Below are 21423 nucleotides of genomic sequence, written 5' to 3'. Positions count from 1 at the left end.
TATTTGTCATTGTGTGTGTCAGTTTCTACCAACTTTTCTTTCTCATATGAGAGCAGTATAACTGAATGTTCATTTAAAACTTCTTGTGCAATTTTTTTATTCCGCCTGCTTCATGTGCACACAAGCAAAAATGTAGTATATAACCTTAGGTTGAAAATTTGTGCATACAAACCAAGTATGTGTTTAGCAAACTCTTCTACAGAACCTGCTCTTTAAAAGGAACCTCAAGAGACCAGGGAAATTGGTTCCATTTATCAGGAGTTTCATTTACTGAGCGATAAAGCTCAATACAATTGTATGAATACAAAACCAACCGATCATGAGGATGGTGTTCCGTTTATGCGATTCCCGTTTATTGAGATTCCACTGTATTAGGCAATAAGGTGCTGACTTGGGCCGTACATATGTCTGAAAAACATGTACCAACATCTACCATGGACGTGGCAAGTCAGCACCACCAGCTCGATCGAGGGGTGCGTTGCAACTCGTAGTGATTGTGATGTTACCGCTCGGTGTTCCTCGCTTGGTTAAATTATGGTCTCTCCATACAAATTAAGCTTGTGTGATGTGAATGCGTAATGAACATTCATCACTGTTTACCTACTAATTGACATGAAAGATGCGATAGGTGCAGCTGTGCAGCATATCAAGTGAACGGTCTTAGGAGTCGCACGGTATGTCACCATGCACTCCGCCCAAGGTTTTGGCGTGTTCAATTGTCGCGGACATTTATGAAGTAATGTTTGTCAACTAACCTTGGTGGATGTTATGGATGGCGATGGCGTTCTCGCCGATAGGTATAAATGTCAGCACTTGCCCTTTCCCTTTATTTTTTGATGGCAGTTCAATGTTACGATGAATGAAGCCTTGGGGGCATCGGCTTTCTTGCGTTGTTTCCCGTTTTTACAGTAATAATTTCTGCTGGTATAGTAACTTCCAGAGTAAGCAGTTCTTTTATTTTTTTTTCTTTCTGAGAAACAAAGTCCCCCTCGCGTTATTCGTGGTAGCATTATAAATGTGCAAATGCAGTATTTACTATCTATTATAGTACACCTTGTCCAGCTTGTTTTCACCATGCACTGCAAGCTATGCATTTAACATACTGAACAACTTTATAGTCATATGCTGAAGGCAGCGTTAGTAGTCTAATAATGTTCTGAAGACAGTGTTTGCATCAAGAACTTCACTGTGGACGTTCTTCTATATATCATATGTGCTTAGAAAAATTTATGCCACACATCCAACCCGTCTACAACTTCTTGTAACACACACAACTGAAAACATCAGTCAGAAATGGTACACGTTAGGTACAGCAGAAACGATTTCCAATTGATACATGAACTTTTGCAATGCATAATGCTTCACTATACAAGCTAAGTTGGTAGCTCAGGTTCTGCGTTCATGAAGTTTTAAATATTCGTATCTTGAAAGCAGTGTTCATGCGTTTTCTTTGAATAGTGCTTGTTCAGAATTCTTAGTAACGCAGTGCTCCCAAAAACACAAAATTCTCTAATATTCCTGTAAAAGGGCCCACATGTTCTTTATGTTCAAGCCCACCTTTTACAACATAACTTCTTGATGCGCTAGTTGTGGCTATGGTGTTGGGCTGCTGAGCACGAGGTCGCGGGATCGAATCCCGGCCACGGCGGCCGCATTTCGATGGGGGCGAAATGTGAAAATACCCGTGTGCTTAGATTTAGGTGCACGTTAAAGAACCCCAGGTGGTCAAAATTTCCGGAGTCCTCCACTACGGCGTGCCTCATAATCAGAAAGTGGTTTTGGCACGTAAAACCCCAAATATTATTATTATTATTGATGCGCTAGTTGGTGGAAATTATTGAACAAGAAACCTACGAAACAAAAACGTGTATGCAGAAGAAGTGGTCAGAACGAGCACTGAACTTGCAACTCTTCCCTTGTAAATCCAGTGCTCGTCCAGTCCACACGTGTTCTCCTACGAATGCGTTTGTCTCACTGGTTTTCCCCATTAAAGCACAGTCGCTGCACGGAACATACACAGTCCAAACCAGGGTATGTCGTACAAGCACACAGCACATGTCCTCGACCACAACCTGAGACCGCTGCAAGCTAGCAGCGAAATCCCATTCTCTCGGTAACATGTAGCCCATGAATGCATTGCATAAAAACCGCATGAGTGACATGCCAAGGAGTAGTTATAGGACGTAAGTGTAAATTTAATATTGATGTACGCGTATCTTACGAGCACCTTCCCAACCTTTGGCAACTGGAGAAAGCATACACACGACATATGACAGACCTGAGCAGACAACGCGAGCTTATGTCACAAGTGAAATGTTACACCCGGCTTTTTTTTTATGCGACTGGTGCATCTATGACCTTATGAGGCCTTGCACTGCCCTCGGAAAGCATGCCACAATCAAACACTGTTGCAACACGACACAACCAATAAACACGACGAACATACTCTGCTCTGCAACGACTTCTATGGTGGTTCGGGCTTCTTGCCTCTAGCAATTTAGATGGCAACGACTTGCTTCACTTTTGACCTCCACTCCAGAACAGCCACACTCTATACTTTGCCATAAGCTCTCACATTTAACGACATCAAATAACTTCTCAAACTTCACCCAGAGCTTTAGTCATGATCATCCCTTTACTGCCACCTATCTAAAGGTAAGCTTTGGTATTAGTCAAATCATTACTTAGCGTCTATTTGGGTGAACTTAGGGCTTTTGGGCCTTAACCACTGGAATGACCTGGGCGAAATAATGTCCCCCCATTCCCATTGAAACCCTCACTTTGTCTACCGAGTCGCAGCTTTGGCATCCGCAAAAATATTGGCGAAACCAGAAAATGAAATATGAAAAAAATTAGTGTTGTATTTCAATGCTGCTCCCATGCGGACACAGAAAGCGTTACACAGATTGAGTCACGGGCGCATGTTTCATGAGGGCATGTTCAAGGTGCATTTTAAGGGCGGCGAGCTGTGCTTTCTTCAGTAATGAAGTTTGGTGATTGCGGTAAAGTCACTGATTCGGCATTAAATTCAATAATGCATCCAAAGTGCAATATTTATGAATTTAGAATTCATTACGGCGGTATGCTTGTATTGGGGGGAAAAAACAAAGGCCTTAGCTGATGTGTAACCCCTTGGTTGCAAGATGTCCACCCCTCAAAAATTTCTGGGGAGGACCTACTATTCTATTATTAAGATTTGGTTCAAATTACATGAAACAAATGGTACATACACGAAATATTGCAGCCTGCGCACGTGTAGTTGGCTACTTGCCTCAAGACACAGCAAAAGAAATCAAGCGAAAATCTAGAAGCTCTGAAACGTATGGTTCTTTCGTGCCTTCTCATCCTCCTATGTATTTTATCTTTTGGCACACTGGGAAAACCCACCTCTGCGTATGGCTCAAAAACAGCTCTCTGACAGCTCAATGTAAGGTGTAACATGTGTTACCAAATCTTGTAATTTCTGCTGCTTACCTTAATCTCTTGTTTGTGCACCACTCCTGCGTATGACGTTGCACTGTTCAACCGACAACTCGCAACCGCAGTTCCTGCAATGAGAGCTTGGATGGCCGGCTGCAACATTGCGCGCATTATTTAAGCTCTCCCAAAGTCGAACATTCAAACATTGACCGGTCTGGCCGACGTACTTCCTGCCGCATGATAACCGGATCAAAATTAGTAAACATGTATGTCCCTGTCACATGGCAAGAAGCACCTTCTGTGTCTTGTTTCACAGCTGCCAAACACAGCATCCCGACGGCTGGTTTTGCACAAACTAGAAGCACTGAAACCAACTATACCTGGATGCATGTGGTTGGCTGTAACACACGTGCATGTGTCTTTAGTACCAAAACACATCTGTTATTTCGGTGTTAAGATAAAATCAACATTGCATTAAAATAATTCACAAAACCACACTTTAATGTTCACTAACACAGCACGCATAGCCTGAAGTATTTCTCTGGTGCTGAAGAGAGCTAAAACAAAATATTTAGTGAGAAGACTGTAGAAAAACAGTTACTGGTAAATCCTCTAAGGCTAAAACTACATATTTTGCCATTACCTTTTATGGCTGCACATAAGAAAGTTTTTCGACATCATCATCAGCTTATTTTATGTCCACTGCAGGATGAAAGCCTCTCCCTACGGTCTCCAATTACCCCTGTCCTGCGCCAACCGATTCCAACTAGCGCTGCAAATTTCTTAATTTCATCACCCCAGCTAGTCTTCTGCCGTCCTCGACTGCGCTTACCTTCTCTTGGCACCCATTCTGCCGGTTATCTATCCTACGTATTACATATCGTGCCCAGTTACATTTTTATCTCTTAATGTCAATTAGGATTTCGGTCATCCCTGTTTGCTCTCTGATCCACACCACTCTCCTTCTGCCTCTTAATGTTACGCCTAGCATTCCTTGTTCCATTGCTCTTTGAGCGGTCCTTATGTTTTTGAGCTGCTTTGTCAGGCTCCAATTTTCTGCCCCATATGTTAGCACCAGTAGAATGCATTGATTGTACAACTTTCTTTTCAATGATAGTGGAACGGGCTTCCAGTCAGGAGCTGGCAATGTCTGCCATATACACTCCAACCCATTTTTATTCTGTGAAATTCCTTCTCATGATCAGGTTTCTCTGTGATTAATTGACCTAGGTAAACATACTCGTTCACAGACTCTAGAGGCTGACTGGCGATCCTGAACTCTTGTTCTCTTGCCTGGCTGAACAGGACAATGTCATCTGCAAACCGAAGGTTGCAGAGATATTTGCTGTTAATCCTCACTCCTAAGCCTTCCCAGTTTAATAGCTTGAGTACTTTTTCTAAGCATGCAATGAATAGCAGTGGAGAGATTGTCTCCTCGCCTGACCCCGTTATAGGTGTATTTCTACTTGTGGATAATCAAGGTAGCTTTGGAATCTTTTTAGATAGTTTCCATTATATTTATGTATGCCTCCTGTACACCTTGATTACGTAATACCACTATGACTGCTGGTCTCTCTACTGAATCAAATACCTTTTCATTATCTATGAAAGCCTTATAGAGAGGTTGATTGTACTCTGCAGATTTCTCGATTACCTGAATGGTGACATGGATGTGATCCATTGTAGAGTATCCCTTCCAGAAGCCAGCCTGTACTTGTGGTTGACTGAAGTGTTGCCTTTATTCTATTGGAAGTTATCTTGGTGAATATTTTGTGCAATACAGTACTATGAATTTGTACCACGTAGGCGATCAGTGTTCCTGTACGGCTTTCAGAAAGGTCTATATAAGGCTATGAAATATTGCATGGCAACGTCCATTTTTCGTACTTTAGCATACAGGACACGAAATGTGTTTCAATTCATCAAAGCATTTTGGTGAACATCGACGCAGCGTAATGCTTTGCCAGTGTTGCTGGAGAGCTGTCGCAATGATTTACGGCTTATAAAGTGCCCAGCGACGTTCAGTTTTATTACTTACAAACAGTTGAACTCAACTATTTCCATTCCCGCACAAATCTCCTGAATTGTGCAGTATGCTCAACAACACTAATGAGCAATTCACTGGCACAATGTAATGGTTTGCCATTAAAGTCATCCGAGAAGAAACCTCACTTCCAAACGTATCTCCCTGCAGCTATCAGAATTTAATATGTTACCGTCACAACAAAACTCAACAGACTCACCACGGACACGGCTTCTTTGCCACACCAGCCACATCATCACACATTCTGTCGATTTCGTGCTGCTAGCTAAGGACGAACGGAGCAAACAGCGTTCTCCCCCGTAGTATCTAGGTGAAGACAAATCTCAAGGACCGGAAGTCCCCACATTTCTCTCTCAAAACCATTACTCCTTACGCATGCGCAGAAAGAGCGGTTAAATCCAATTTTAATATGCTAGCTCGTACTGCGCTTGGCTCATGGCGATGCGTACGGAGATATGCCGAGATTGTAGTGCCATGTTTTACACTGTAATGTCGTTACATGAAGGACCTAATAAAGAAATGACAAAGATTGAAACTGTCCAACTCAAGAGATGAATGATATAGAATTCATGGAATGATCAAAACTGTTCAACTAGGAGAAAGTAAGAGATATTCAAAATTTTAATGTGAGAAAGACTGGATTGAAGCAGTAAAATAATGAACACAGCAGGAAATCTGTGAGAAGAAAACTTGGAATAGGACAGGCCGAAATGTATGCACTGAAAGATAAGCAGGGTAATATCATTAGCAACTTTGAAGCTGCAAGGTACCCAGAGCAGCCACACTACCTCTATTTGAAGTAGTAATGAACAGGGTACAGGGGCTCCTTCTATAAGTGGCGATGAAGTTAGAAGGGCCTTGCTAGACATGAACCGGGGAAAAGCAGCAGGAGAAGATGGAATAACAATCAATTTAATCGCAGATAGAGGAGATATGCTTGAAAATTAAGCTTGCGGCCCTTTACACGAAATGTCTCGCGACTTCAAGGGTTCCAGAGAACTGAAAGAATACCAACATTATACTAATCCACAAGAAGGGAGACTTTAAAGAATTATAAAACTATAGACCCATTATCTTACTTTTGGCTCTTGCAGTGTGTAAAACAAAAAAACAATATTTACGCAGGTGTCCTTGCTCCTGTAAGAAACTGCAATTTAGTAGTGACCCAGTGGAACTGGATCTGGCCTTACAGAAACACAGCCGGCTCATCAGCCACAAAGTAGAGGCTGAAGAGTACGCTCTAAAGCTGATATATGCACCTCATTGTTAGTGCTTAACCAGTGACAAAGGCATTGCACTAAACATCGAGCCTTGATATACAGCGCTTACGAACAGGAGAACAAAAGGCAAGAACAATGTTTTGAAATGAGACAGCAGTGCCTTCACCTGCGTATTGAAATCATATCTATTATTTGTGTGATGCCAGTGCACCTACTTTGTTAAGTCTAAGTGTTCCTCTGGTCTTGTCTTTTCTGAACCTGGAAGATCTAGCTGAATGCATGTGCATCAGGGTTTGCCCTCCATTTGATTTAATGGTACGTTTCACCTCGAGATTGCCGACACACTTCCAGAACCACAGGATAACACACAGGGTTCAGTGCAAGTGAGCACTGCGAATTCAACTATTGTTATGAAGCAGCTTGCTCTTGCTGCTCATAAGGGCAGAACAATGGCAAAGTGATTTAATCGTTTACTTGTGGAGCATTTTTTTTTGTACATGCTGTACACTGTCAAAGTTGTGCAAATTAACAGTTGCAGAAACCACAACCTCTTGCCTAGCATGCGTGATGTATGATTGTGTCCATAATTTTTTCTCCATGTTTTTTTTTTTTTTGATCCTTTGGCACCACACCCATCTTGTTTTGTTTTGATTTGATTTTTTGTTCATGTAAGAACCTGCCATTGCTATTTCCGGTGCTTTCTCTTTTTCTGTAGCAGTCACTGCCATTAAATGTGCAACCCTACGACTTGCTAGAGCTGCCATAGACAATTTAATTACAGGGCATTGAATCTCGAGCATATCAAAATTTAAAAAATTATCTTTTAACTTTTCATTCTTTCTAGGAAGGCCTCTAACCTAGTGTGATGAAATTTCACTTTGGAACCAAACAACTGATCATACTTCTATTTTTTTATTTACAGAATACCTGTGTTGGGGGGGGGGGTGCTTGAAGGCATATTATCGCAGGGGGGCAGTTAGAGAAAGATGCATTAAATCATTCACAGTAATGCTTGAGAAGTTGTTTCCAAAGACTACATTTCTTGTACATCGAAAGTTCACACAGTTGCCAAGTTCCAAAGCGCACACATGCCTCAAAGAACTTCACAGCTTTACAGGTCTTGTTTCATACTTTTGCCACTTGATTCGGCATTTCATGCCCATTGTTGACCTGGAAGCTTTTTGGCAAGTTACAACTTAGTACTCAGCATGAAACAATGCTTTAAAATCATTGTGCTGTCCACTTGCTTCATCATGCCACTGTCTCATTTTGATCTAACTTCTCTATTGGAAGTACATTGTTCACCCAGTACAAATTTAGATATGACGAGGACATAATCATACATGCAAGCCATGCAAGGTTGAAAGCTCAGTCACTTGATCAAAAGAACTGCTTCCGCCTTCAGCTTTTTTCCACACTTCTTAGTCTGTTTAAAGGCCTCACCAAATACCGTGGTGGCTAACATGTTGGAAAATGTTTGCTGTCAGATGAACTGAATTTGATGTCAGGCAGCAAAAGTGAAAGACAGTGTACTGGCTCGAAGCTGTGCTACAATGGTGTTTTCCTCACCTTTTGAGTTGCCAGGATGTCCAAGTTTCTGGGAAACCATAGTAGGAGTCAGAAGAATGGCAGAGTCAGAATGGCATTTATGAAAGCTCCATCGAGATGCTGCAAGACATTTTCCGGCTGAGAGGCATGGCACTATTGGTCAATTTTTGAAGCTCTGAGCTAGTTTGATGTCATCTTTTCGTGTCTGTTTCTTAGTGGTACTCAGTGCAAAAACTTCAGTCTTCTTTTCTATTAAAATGTGCTGAAAATCACGACTGTTGCTCGAGCACTGTCATTTGTGTGAACCTGAGACATTTGACAGGCACTCCTTTTGTGCACTTGTTCTTGTATCTGCTATGGCAACAGACTCATTAGTTAATTTGCTTGGCACAACTTAGTCGAACATCACCTCACTATCGCTTGAGTACTTGGCTCTCCCTGTGAGTGCGCAAGTGCAGAGGTACATACCAATGGCATAATGCTTGTTGATTGGGATGACAGTACAGTATAAGAGGCACATTTGTGGTAAACATATTTAGCATGCACATTCAGAATGTTAGCATTTATGCTCATGGACACATCAACAATCTCACGAGTATTATAAACTTTCTGGATCTTCCTTTATTCTAAGCTTGAATAGTTGGACGTCCTGAATTGTCCTTATTTAGCTGGGCAAATTAGATGTTGAAAATTTGTTGAGTATTAATCTAGCACCTTTTCTCTGGATATTTGCAGCTGCTTTCTCTATGAAGAGGTGATGAATGTAAGTAATATGTATACAGTAGCACTGATTTCTGACACGTCATGCAAAGTATGCTTTTATCAGTGTTAAGTGTCTTTCCACAGCACCATGCAAGAATTTTATTCAAGCTACTGCTAAGGTTAGTTTCAAACGTGTTTAATGTGCTTTGAATTTAATGTTAACCTTCTCCCCCCTTCTTCATCTTTTTTTCCAGAAAACTATTACAGGTATAGGCTCTGTATATATATGTGCAGCTGTATTTATATGTGCAGTTTCTTTCTAACCTTGTAAAATACAATATTAAGAAAGCTTTTACAACTAGTTTTGCAACACAGCTTTTAGGGTGGAAGAGCCATGCATAAGTCATGAATCCTATCTTAAATCAATGAGGTATACATTGTGCTTATGTTGTAGCTCTGGATTGCCTTGAATTGTTACATGCTTCGCTGGCTGAATAAAACTAGTGAGTGGCAGCGTATGATGCAGCACTGTTCGGGACAGCTGAATGCTCCACTGAGTGCAAGCTTGCCTTGCTTCACAGATCGTAACTACGCTATAGTTCCTTTGTATCACTGGCTATTGTATAAGGCAGTTGGGCATGCAGCACAACAGTGGTCTTTTGTTTTGCACTTTTCGACAGCAAAGCTTAAATTTCATGGCCAAGTACAAATTGAAGGTTATGTCCATTTGATACCTGTAGTTCTCTCATACAACTGTACTGTGAATCGCAAGAGATGACTAGGGGGCCCAGCAGCAGATAGTATAAGGCATCTTTTATAGCCTAACATAAATATTCTAATTTGTATGACACATTGTCAAACCTGGAAGACCAACTCTGGGCAGTCCAGAGGGTCAAGGAAGCTGCAAAGAGGCAAGAACTCTTGGCCGTAACCTAGACGGGTCCCACAGCCCACTACCTCACCAGATGGGAATCGTTCTGATTCGAAATAAAGTTTTCTTACTCACTCACTCACTCACTCACTCACTCACTCACTCATGACACATTGTCATTCCCATATAAGCAGACTAGTACACAGCAAATTCCATGTACGAATTAATTCTTGTAATCTAATAAACATTTTGGTAATGTAATTTAATGATTACATTTTTTACTCTGTAGCACTCACTGTAATTCAATTTCTTTTTTTCAGCAACCTTTTACATCTAATTTATTACATTATTGACGGCACAAGCTGTAGCAGTTGACACAGTTTTGGGGACTTGTACTTGGGGGTACTGCAGTAGAACATCCGAGATCGTGCCACCCAGCAGCCAGTTCAGACAGGCAGACCCTGGGGCAAAAATATTTTTTTCATGTTAATGCTCCACCAGATGTTGGCCACTGAATTAAACTGGTGCTGGTATGTCTCAATAGCGACAGCGACTTGGGACGTTAATGTCATTATGTCACCTATGGACAATTTTTGCAAGTTTTCATTGGCCCAACTGGGAGCGTATTCATGTCCTAGCAACTTTACAAGGTCCGTGACATCACATACCACGCCCTGGTTTTTCAATTTCATCACACTTACTGTATATCTGTCCTTGCATACTCCGACATCCTCCAGGCTTGGCCTCCATTTTCTTTCTTCTTTATTGGTTTTCTCCTAAAATAGATCTGGACCACTATTGTAGCCCCCATTCATTTTAGATTTGGCTTTATGCCCGTTATACCGAAAGGTGGTGCGGGCTAACCCCCATGTCATCATCATCATCATCAGCCTGGTTACGCCCACTGCAGGGCAAAGGCCTCTCCCATATTTCTCCAACAACCCCGGTCATGTACTAATTGTGGCCATGCCGTCCCTGCAAACTTCTTAATCTCATCCGCCCACCTAACTTTCTGCCGCCCCCTGCTACGCTTCCCTTCCCTTGGGATCCAGTCCGTAACCCTTAATGACCATCGGTTATCTTCCCTCCTCATTACATGTCCTGCCCATGCCCATTTCTTTTTCTTGATTTCAACTAAGATGTCATTAACTCGCGTTTGTTCCCTCACCCAATCTGCTCTTTTCTTATCCCTTAACGTTACACCTATCATTCTTCTTTCCATAGCTCGTTGCGTCGTCCTCAATTTAAGTAGAATCCTTTTCGTAAGCCTCCAGGTTTCCGCCCCGTAGGTGAGTACTGGTAAGACACAGCTATTATATACTTTTCTCTTGAGGGATAACGGCAACCTGCTGTTCATGATTTGGGAATGCCTGCCAAACCCCCATGTATTTAGTTTTTTTTTAGATCTGAGGGGGAAAAAAAGCCACAGTAAAGCAGTGCACTCCACAGAGGACCCGGATGCTGAGTAATGACAATCTTGTGTGCAAGATGTTCATATGTTAGTACACCACATTACTTCCCAGAGCACACATAGAGCAAGTTTTCAGTGTCACTGCTGATGTCTTAATGACAAAAACTATGGAATGTGACTGCTGAAATTTTTTGAAAATTATTGTTAGTAAAGATAAGCAATGTATAAAGGGCTTCAGAGGACATATTAAGTGTGCCAGGCCAGCTTGTTCTGAATATGGTATCTTAGCAATGTTATTAAAATTCAGAGGATAGTAGCCTCCAAATAATTGGTTACTTTTGAGTAATTCCTCAGTTACTTTCATTGGGCAGTAATTGATAACTGTAATCAATTACATTGTTGTGTGAGCTAATTGTAATCGGTTACTTTTTTTTCTGTAACATGTGCAAGTCTGCATAAAAGCCTATGACTTATAGGGGTACTGAAACACTTCTTAAAGGGTCCCCGAAACGCTTTTTGAACAAAATAAGAAAACATTGTCGACCTGGTAATGAGGCTCCTGAGAACATGTGAGCAAAATATTATTGCACTGCATGTAAAAGTTGCAATCTCGTGTCAAGAATAGCAAAAAATCTCTTGCTCTCACTCCTGCAATGTCGTCGTGCATTGTCATTGCAAGCAGCTGCACCCACACTCCCACCAACAGCTATTAGCCGATTCCATAATCGTGAGAACATTCTCAGTAATATAATTATTTCTTATTTGAGTTAATTGAAAAGTATATGTGTCTGCAATCTCAAAAAGACAAAAACCAGTTCATCTTTGCACAGCCGATCTACACACAACAGTTGCATGTTGTGTATCTTCTGCATGTGGCATTCGAGACGAAAAGCGCAGCATAGATACCGCACAGCCGCCATGAGCCCTCTCACCACCGCAACGTTCAACGTCAGGGTGGAGCACTGCCATGGCACTGCTCTCTCGCACTACCTTGCTGTCTCCCCTATGTAGGGTCTAGCATGTTAGCATGAAATGAAAGGATAGAGCAAGCCACTCATCGATCCGATAACCATATCTAACTTCACTTGTGCTTGAAGGGTTTGAAAAACTTTTGCGGCAAGAGATTCATGAGGTGACACAATTTAATAATGGTCTCATTCTATGATTAGTTAGAAATGTGTTTCAGGGCCTCTTTGAACAAGGTAAGATACCTGATGTGTAATGCTGTTGTCAACATCATCGTTATCATCAGCCTGTCTTATGTCCGCTGCAGAGCGAAGGCTGTCCTGCAGCTTCATAAGCGCCTGCTTTGTTTCTATTCCATTGAGGTGGTTAACAATTTTCCCTTTGAACCTTCTGTTGCCTTGCGGCCTTCTGCAGAACTGGTTTGCCGTATTGTATGTGCCCGTACTTCAAGTTGTCATTTAATTCAGTCTTGCTCTGTAATTTGCTTGCCCCCTGGTTAGCTCAGATGGTAGAGCGACTGCTCCTTAAAAGCATTGGTTTTAAGTTCAAACCCAGGGCCAGAATGTATTTTTCTTCAACTATGAAGCATTCTTCTTTAGAGAAACCGGTACGAGTTTCCTTTTTCGCTAGGTGTTACAGTCGAGTGCTTGGAAATTTCTCACTTTTATGAATTACTTGCGAGTACAAGCTCCCAAACATGTGTGCACCCTTCCAGATCACCTATAAAAAAACTCTTTCAGTGTCTGTCTCTTTGAAAAAGTATGGGTAGGGCCTGCTTCAAATGTTACGAACATACCAAATGTACTGATGCAATAGATTAAATGGTGTTGACTAAACACGAGATCTCTGTGTTATTGTGCCTGGAAGTCCCTCAGGACAAAGGTTGCTTCACTGGCAGATGTGCAGCTGTGGAGTGCTATTCACACTTTGTATTTTCTCAAGGCAAAGATGCTGGCAACTAAATCAGCGTCACCTGTTTTGTGACCCTGTGAATTGTATGTGCCACATTCGTTGTGGTTTGTTTTAATGTTTCTAGCGTGTGTGACACCCTCCCATTGTCTTGTATCCTTGTGCCTAGTATTCCAAGTTTTTCTATCTTACGAATTGGCTGTACGTACAATAATAAGCTTGTGTCCGGGTGCTCAGTTCAAGAGTATTTAGCTTTCACTTGTTTCAATGCTGATTTTTCCAGTGCACATTCCATGCCTTCCTCTCGAAAATTGCGTTCCACTTTCTAAATCGCCTTCTGCAGTGTAACCTGTTTTTCCCCGTATGATCTTCTGGTTGCTCATAGCATGATGTCATCTGCATATATGGTGAGCCCCAGGTCTTGGTCTTCCCTGAGAGCTGGTGCCAATTTTTGCATTCCTATGTTGAAGAGGAGTGGGGATAGGATGGCGCCTTGTGGAGTTCCTTGGTTGGTTAGTGTGATGTGTGTGGATCTCGTTGACCCTATACCTATTATTGCCGTTTTGTTTGATAAGAAAGATCTGATGTAATTGTATGTCTGTTCTCCGCATCCAGTTTTCTCAAGTTCCTTGCGAATAGTGAGATGGGAGATGATATCGAAAGCTTTTTGATGTCTTGTGCTAGGATTATACTATTCTCGCCTTCGTTTGGTGGGTTGAGTGCCTTCTCTTTTCAGAGTAGGAAGATGTTTTGCGCTGAAATGCGTGGTCGAAAGCCGAACATGGAGTGTGGAAAGAACCCCCAATCTTCAATATGCGTGCATTTGGACTACCTTCTTGAAAAGTTTTCCTATGCACGAAGTGAGTAATACAGGTCATATATTTTGGATGTTTTTGGGCTTTCCTGGTTTCAGTATGAGATTAATGTTAGCTTCCTTCCATTCCTGTGGCACTGTACCAGGGTTCCATGCGTTGTCATTAAGAAAGTCTGTTAGTTGAGCTAATGTGTCGTGTTTTAAGTTGCGAATTATAGCGTTCGTGATTCGATCACTCCCTGGGGTGGTGTTCTTTCTGAATGACTGTGCCGCTGCATAAACCTCTGCCACCATTATGGGGCTTTCGAGTTTGTTGTTTTTGATGCCCTTGTATGTCCTTGACGTGGCATCCATATGTGATGTCTGTTCTGTGTTAAGATAAGTCTTCTTGAGGTGTTCTACAAGTCCCATGTCTGTTCCTTCGAACTTACTGCTTATATGTTGGAGGGTGGTGTTCATTAACATTTCGGTGCTTGTGGGGTCCATCATGCTTCTAAAAGTAGCCCATGTTTTCTTTTGTTTTGTTTTTATGTGTGGAGGATGCCTTGTAAAGAGTCACAGAACTGAAGGAAAAAAACTAGTAAACAAAAATATCTCGAGAGGAATCCAAGCTAATGAAAAGTGTGCTCTTGTATAAACCACAATTATTTTCCAATAAATGCAGCTGGTGGCTTGTTAGTGTAGTTGTCCTTTTTGCTTTTAATATAAGGCCTCCATTATTTCCATAGTGTTCTGGTTGTGGTGACTAAACAAAATCAGTATCTCTCTGTTTAGATGCATCCACATTTCCTCTTACGTGCTGTCAGTTGTCCCAAAAGCATTCAAGGATGATAAGTAGTTCCTTAACTATGCATTAACACAATGACCAATTTGGTCAACATATACAAGTCCACAAGACATTGGCAGCCATAAACAGTGCCTGTTGAAAATAGTCAAACATGAAAATTGCCTAGCCTCTTAGAACACAGTGTGCAACCTGTATTAAAAGGACATAGCCTTCTTTGCACAGCAAGACAAATTCTGACCAGAAAGTATCTAAAGAGAAATTATAACTATATGCACACCCAGTGGCATCACTTGGCTTCTCGGCACCCGGTGCTCAACCTGCCCCTCCCCTCTTGTTTCTCTTGCCACTCCCTCATATTTTTTAGCACACATATTGTAGAGTGAATATAAAATAACTTAAAAATGCAATGCTCCTTTATATTTATCTTTTATGCCTTACTAACAATTCAACTTGCTGCTTTCTTTGTGACTTTATCGTGGAATTTAGCATATTCTGCAGTTTCAGGTATTGAATTAAATGCAACATTGATTAGCACTGCTGCATGAACATCTTGCTTTGTATATTTTGGTAGGAGTTAAATAATTGAGAGCCCATGGTTTATCACCTCTCCCTTAATTTCCAAGATTTATTGCACCTATTATATGAAACAACACATAAATTATATTCAATTGTCAATCATGCAGACTTCATAAATTAGTGAAAATTTTCCTTCATACATTAGCGTACATTAAATGGCCAGCATTTATACCTTTCAAAATGGAGTAGCAATTTTCCAGAGCTTTAGTAATGAACACAACCTTCAAGCTTCCTAGTCTTCAAGACATCTCTGCTCACGGAAGCACAACGTTGGACATGTGTGTGCAATATTTAGTGCCAGAGTGAGCAAATAGAAAGAGACGATACATTTGACAGTCAGCCTCGCTTTATTCTGAAAGCAAGAGACGAGAGAATGTTGTATTTGTAATTTCTGTTCCCCAGATGCTTTTGTTCATAATAAGCAGCCCACAGGTGATGTCATTTTTCAGCAGCAATGCTGATGTCACTAATCAATTTTGAGTGTTTTAAACTATAATGGCCTGCCAAACACAATACAGAAAAAGTGAAATAAAAAATGGATAAGATATGCAATTGAGAAAAGTAGTTGCTTACAACTGGGAGAGGGGGACATCTCTTCGATAAGTTACACTCCTGGCTTATAAAAATTATCTCCTTATAAACTTCAACAAAACTAAAGACACATTTTTCAGAACTAAAAATAAAGCTCTTTCTGTAAGCGTTACTCTTAGGAGGAAATGCGATAGAAATTGCAAACACAGTCAAAATGCTGGGAGTACATTTCAACAAATTTATGTTTTGGGATGCTCACACTGAGCATCCACAAGGTAAGCTTGCCCATGTGGTTGGAATTATGAGAAAGTTTCAGTATTTATTACTTGTAAAAGCAAAGCGTGAGCTGGTACCACGCATTATTTGAATTGCAATTCAAATACTGGATTTTGGTATGGGGCAGTACAAAGACAAAAAATCATGAAGCTCTCAGTTATACAGAAGAATGCGCTTAGAGCAATTGCTGCCGTGCCTTACAGAAGACATTCAGAACTACTGTTTACCAGCTATCGCATCATGCGCTTATCCAACATGTACAATTACCGTCTTTTACAGCTACACAAATCACATATGGAACACGGCATGTCATTTTTGTCCGAAGTTTCTAACATCCACATTCCCTACTACCCTACACGACACCATGAATACTGGTCTGTGTCTCACCCACATATGAACTACGATTTTCAAACTCGAAAATACAATTTGCCTTCTTTACTAATCTGATTTGACTTACCTTATACCTCTTTAACTGACTCTTTAATATTATCCTGGATTCGTAATTTTCTTTCTTTTCGAGAACAGTTTACTGTTGTTAACAATTTCTCTTCCCCGCCTTCTGTTAGCTCTGGTGTGCCACAAGGCAGCGTCCTCGGCCCCTTACTCTTCTTAACCTACATTAACGACTTACCCACCCAGATTACTTCCTGCATGCGCCTTTTTGCCGATGACTGCATAATCTACCGTCCTATTCAAACGACTGACGATCACTTGAAACTTCAAGCAGATCTTAACCTTATCGCTAACTGGTGTAACAAATGGCTCATGACACTAAACTTTACAAAGTGTGAGGTGATGTGCTTCAGCCGAAAATGTGTAAATTCTAAATATTCATATCATCTTAATAACACTATGCTTTCCCACACTTCATCATATAAGTACCTTGGTGTTGTTCTTACAGAGAATCTTTCATGGGCCCCACACATCACTTCTACATGCGCCAAAGCATCACATTCTCTTGGCTATCTACGATGCAATTTGCGAAATGCCCCGCCAAACATTCAAAAACTCGCTTTCCAAACATTAATTTTGCCACAGTTAGAATTCGCCTCCCCAATTTGGTCCCCTCATCAAAATTACCTAATAAATATGACAGAAATGATAAAGAACAGAGCAGCCCGGTTCATATCCCGTAACTACAGTATAAACTCGAGCATCACACAAATTAAACTAGACCTACTGTTGCCCCCATTAGATATCCACCGCAACATCGCTCTTCTGTGCTTATCCCACAAATATATTTACACTAATAAACGAACCCGGTTGCAACTACAAATACCCCACTCTTTTTCACACAGATTACATAATCAGTTCAGTTTCATGCGCATATACGGGAAAACCAATGCATTTAATTCATCGGCACTACCACGTGCCATCCGTCTCTGGAATGACGTCCCTGATAACATAGCCTCCATATCTAATCCCGACACGTTCCGCTCTCAGTTACTCATGCTTTTCCCATTTAATACCGTTCACGAGTGACCAATCTAGTGTATGTTATCGTGCACTTTTGCCATGTTGTATATCATTTTCATAAACGGTATTCCTTTGCTCTATTAACAGTAACAAGTGTTCGTGTGCCTTCAGATATTGCTTTGTATTCCTAGTGCCTTCAATATTGTGTAACACGATTATCTTTTTATAGCACTGTTCCTGTTGGAAATTTGTACTTTTTATACATTTTACTGTTTAATATGCCCCCCTTACTCTATGCCCCGCCATAGGGCCTGTAAGGTTCTTTTGAATAAATTTGAATAAAATCCGTGAAATTTCTTATAAATCTCTTTTAGACATATTTCCTTAATTTTTTATTTTGTGCATTGCCCTGCCACTATTTCGCTCTTATTCGTATTAAATGTCTACAATGAGGTTATTGTATTTCTTGTATGATTCATTTTATGCTGCACCGCATGTTCTTTGTTTTTGACTCTTCCTTGCAAATAGATTTGCCCTGTGCTGTCTGTTCTTGTGCGTACTGCTGCACCGATGTAATATGGGGGAAGGGAGCACTGCGAAGCCTTGAATTAGCGGCTTTTTCCCCCTTGTCAGCCATGTACCTATGTATGCATTTCTGGAATAAAGACTCAGACTCTGGGGAAATGATGTCTGAAACAATGCACTAATTATTTACCTTTTCAAGCTTTGTGAGTGGTCGCAACAGCATAATTTCTAGCCACGTTATCACCAGGATCAGCAATCATCAGCGGTAGATGATAAACAAATCTTGATATTATACCAGCTAATAACTACTTTGCTCAAGGTGAACGACTGAACTATTTCGTGATGAGAGTGATTGGAAGCTTGCTTCAATACTGATTGAATCAAATGCTATTTTGCTTCGGCGACCTACAAAGAACTATAGCATTAATCGGCTTTGTCTTTTGGCGAAAATGCGCATCGTCTGGTAAATGACTGGAGATGCATTTGCAGATTTAGAATGAAAACAGTGGAAATTGGCGGGACATTGAAAAGACACTTCAACATTCGATTGATTGTTGCACTTATGAAGGGCATGGCAGCTCCCCTAGCATTCCCAAGGTTAGCTTGCTGCCTTGGTTTAGACATTTCAGGGTTTCCAAATTTCCTGAGTTTTCCAGGTTTTCCGCGCGTTCCTTTGCAAAATTCCCTGAGTGATACAGAATTTTGTTTTGCGTCAACACAGGGTGCTCCCTCTACCCCCTTCCCCTTCTGGCCTTGAGAAAGATGAGCCTACTTTCCGAGATAGACTTGTTTTCTTAACAGGTCTAATTTTGAGCTAGTTGGTGGTGATAAAAAAAATGGGACGGAACCCGAGCGCAATATTAAGTAATCATATATTATTTTCTTGCTGACGGCGGAGCGGACCAAAATGCGTTTTATTTGCGAAAAAAAGAAGCTTAGCCATTCAAGACAAAGCTGCAAGCGTACAACAATTGACCAGGTTTGTTAAATCTACCCTGCCCCCCCCTTCCCTTACTTCTCCCCATAATTTTGCCGTCGTAATGACTTTAATAGCATAGAGTTTCCTACAGGAAACTCTATGTTTAATAGGGCGAGGTGACGTGTAACTAACAAAAACATCGCTTGACGCAAAACCAGAACTGAAACTGCATAGCGTTCTTTTCACATAAAGATAGATTAAAAACATTTGTAGTACCTGTTATAGTCGGAGCATATTAAAATATTGTTCTTTTAAGGTTTTTTATGTTCTTTTCTTGATCACAGTATATCACAGTACTTTTACATTTGCAGTCGATCCAATCCAGCGTTGTATTGGCGATCGGCTGCATTAGTTTAGTGCACCGTGATTTACGACGACGATGGCTTTGGATCAACGTAGTTAACGTAAAATAAGTAGCACGTTTGGGGAATCGCTTTCATAATGATTCTACAATGTCTAAACTTTAGTAGAGAACCTATAATGCGCAGACAGCGTTAGATGCGTAGATCTGATCGGCATGGCTGTCAAGGAGGTCACAGAAACCCAATCGAGTAAGTTTATTGTGTTGCTTATTTATGCTGACGCTAGTTTAGTGAGTTGTTATTTTGTAATTCTATGAACGTAGCGTTAGCCTGTTTCTCTCTTTTGCGCACGAAACACTGTAACAACGTGTTATCTTTAAGGTGCGATAATTCTTATCCGACGGTAAGTGGGCGTTTTAGCGTTTGTTTTGATCATGCTGTTTCCTCCGCTGCTTATTCTTTTAAAGGCATCAACTCTGAGCGTTTGGTGCCTGTAACTGGTAAAGCAGGTGTTTACCTGCTTTACATTTTGATTTAAAATGTGATAATTACTTCAGCGTTTCGTAAATCCTCTCCGCTGTGAGACGCTCACTCCGTATCATTTCGCTACCTGTCCAATCCTTCAGCATTTCTTTCTCTTTTTTCGTTGTGGAACACTCGGAAGGAAATGGGACTGTTTTGGTCATATGTGTACCGGATAGTATGAACGAACGAATTTTTATTATATGAAGGCGATGAGTAGGTGTCCCTCCTCTGCAAGGCAGGGAGTCATGTCAAACGCTGAATTCGTGTTTATGTAAATTGTTTCGTCCATGGCAGGCCTTACCTGGTAGCGAAACAACAAACATTATAGTGAAAACATTTCTAGTGTTTATTGTGGACATAACACTGTTAAAAAGGTAAGAAATGGAGTTTAAAAGTTGAAACATGGGCTTCAACAACTTTATACGAAACGCTGCGTGACGCATATGTACGAAATAGTTTTGATTGATTTGCTTTCCCCAAACTTTCCAGACAGAAAATTTTAGGGGGCGTGCGTCTCTGCTAAACAAGTTCATTGCAGCTTTCTTCTTTTTATTAATATTATTTTCAACATATAGTTTGTACCTTTGTTGGCTTTTCTCAGGCAAGAAACTTTGATGTCTGCTTTGGTGTCCAAGTTTCTTGTGATCATTTTTCGTGCTTCATTATCCACAGCAACTCTTCCTATTGACTGGCTAACTGCACGCGTAGTACCTGTACCGAGAAAAGGGGCCCTAACGCTGATAAGTAACCATCGCCCAATATCGCTAACGTCATCATGCTGTAAGATGCTAGAACACATCATAGCTAACTACATTACTAAATTCTTAAGTGATAACAGTGTACTCTCACCTGAGCAACATGGTTTTCGAAAAGGTTTTTCTACTGTCACCCAATTAACATCGGTTATTCATTATTTTGCGAATATTCTAGACAAATCCAGCCAGGTAGATGTAATATTTTTAGATTTCAGGAAAGCATTTGACCTTGTTTCACACTCCAAGTTAATTGAAAAACTTCGATTAATTAACATTCCTTGTTTCATTGTTAATTGGGTTTCAGCATACCTCACTAACCGAAAACAGTTTGTTAGTATCGATACTTACCATTCCCATGAACTTCCAGTTACCTCAGGCGTCCCTCAGGGTAGTGTTTTAGGGCCTTTATTATTCTTAATTTATATTAATGACATTGCCAGCGTTGTCACAGCACCAGTTCAAATAAAACTGTTCGCTGACGATTGTGTTCTGTTCAGTGAGGTAACCGGTTGCGATGATCAGATAACCCTGAACAATAATCTTCAAAACCTCCTTTCTTGGTGCAATCGTTGGAACATGGAGGTAAATGCTAACAAAACAGTTTACATGAAGATAACTAAAAAAATAAATAGCCTATCTTTTCCTTACGCTCTCGGATCTGAACCATTAACCGAGGTTAGGGAATACAAATATCTTGGCGTCACAATAACTCATAACCTGCACTGGAACATTCACATTTCTAACGTATGTGACTCAGCCTTTCGTAAACTCTGTCTTCTATGTCATAAACTAAAACAAGCTCCCGCTGAAACTAAACTTTTAGCCTACACATCAATAATAAGGCCA

The 21423-nt window shown here is 40.8% G+C and overlaps 1 protein-coding gene across 1 annotated transcript in view; it reads left to right on the top strand.

Moving 5' to 3' along the window:
• The first annotated feature begins 19327 nt into the window (after positions 1-19327).
• Positions 19328-21423, top strand: part of LOC142585581 (uncharacterized) — a 37819-nt gene continuing 35723 nt past the window's right edge. The window contains exon 1 of the mRNA XM_075696454.1: positions 19328-19546. Within this exon, the coding sequence (XP_075552569.1) occupies positions 19513-19546 (34 nt within the window). The 5' untranslated portion in view covers positions 19328-19512. The remainder of the gene's footprint in view (positions 19547-21423) is intronic.

The sequence above is a fragment of the Dermacentor variabilis genome, chromosome 1 (genome assembly GCF_050947875.1).
Source record: "Dermacentor variabilis isolate Ectoservices chromosome 1, ASM5094787v1, whole genome shotgun sequence".
Taxonomy (NCBI): Eukaryota; Metazoa; Arthropoda; class Arachnida; order Ixodida; family Ixodidae; genus Dermacentor; species Dermacentor variabilis.
This window is presented reverse-complemented; position numbering and strand designations above follow the sequence as displayed.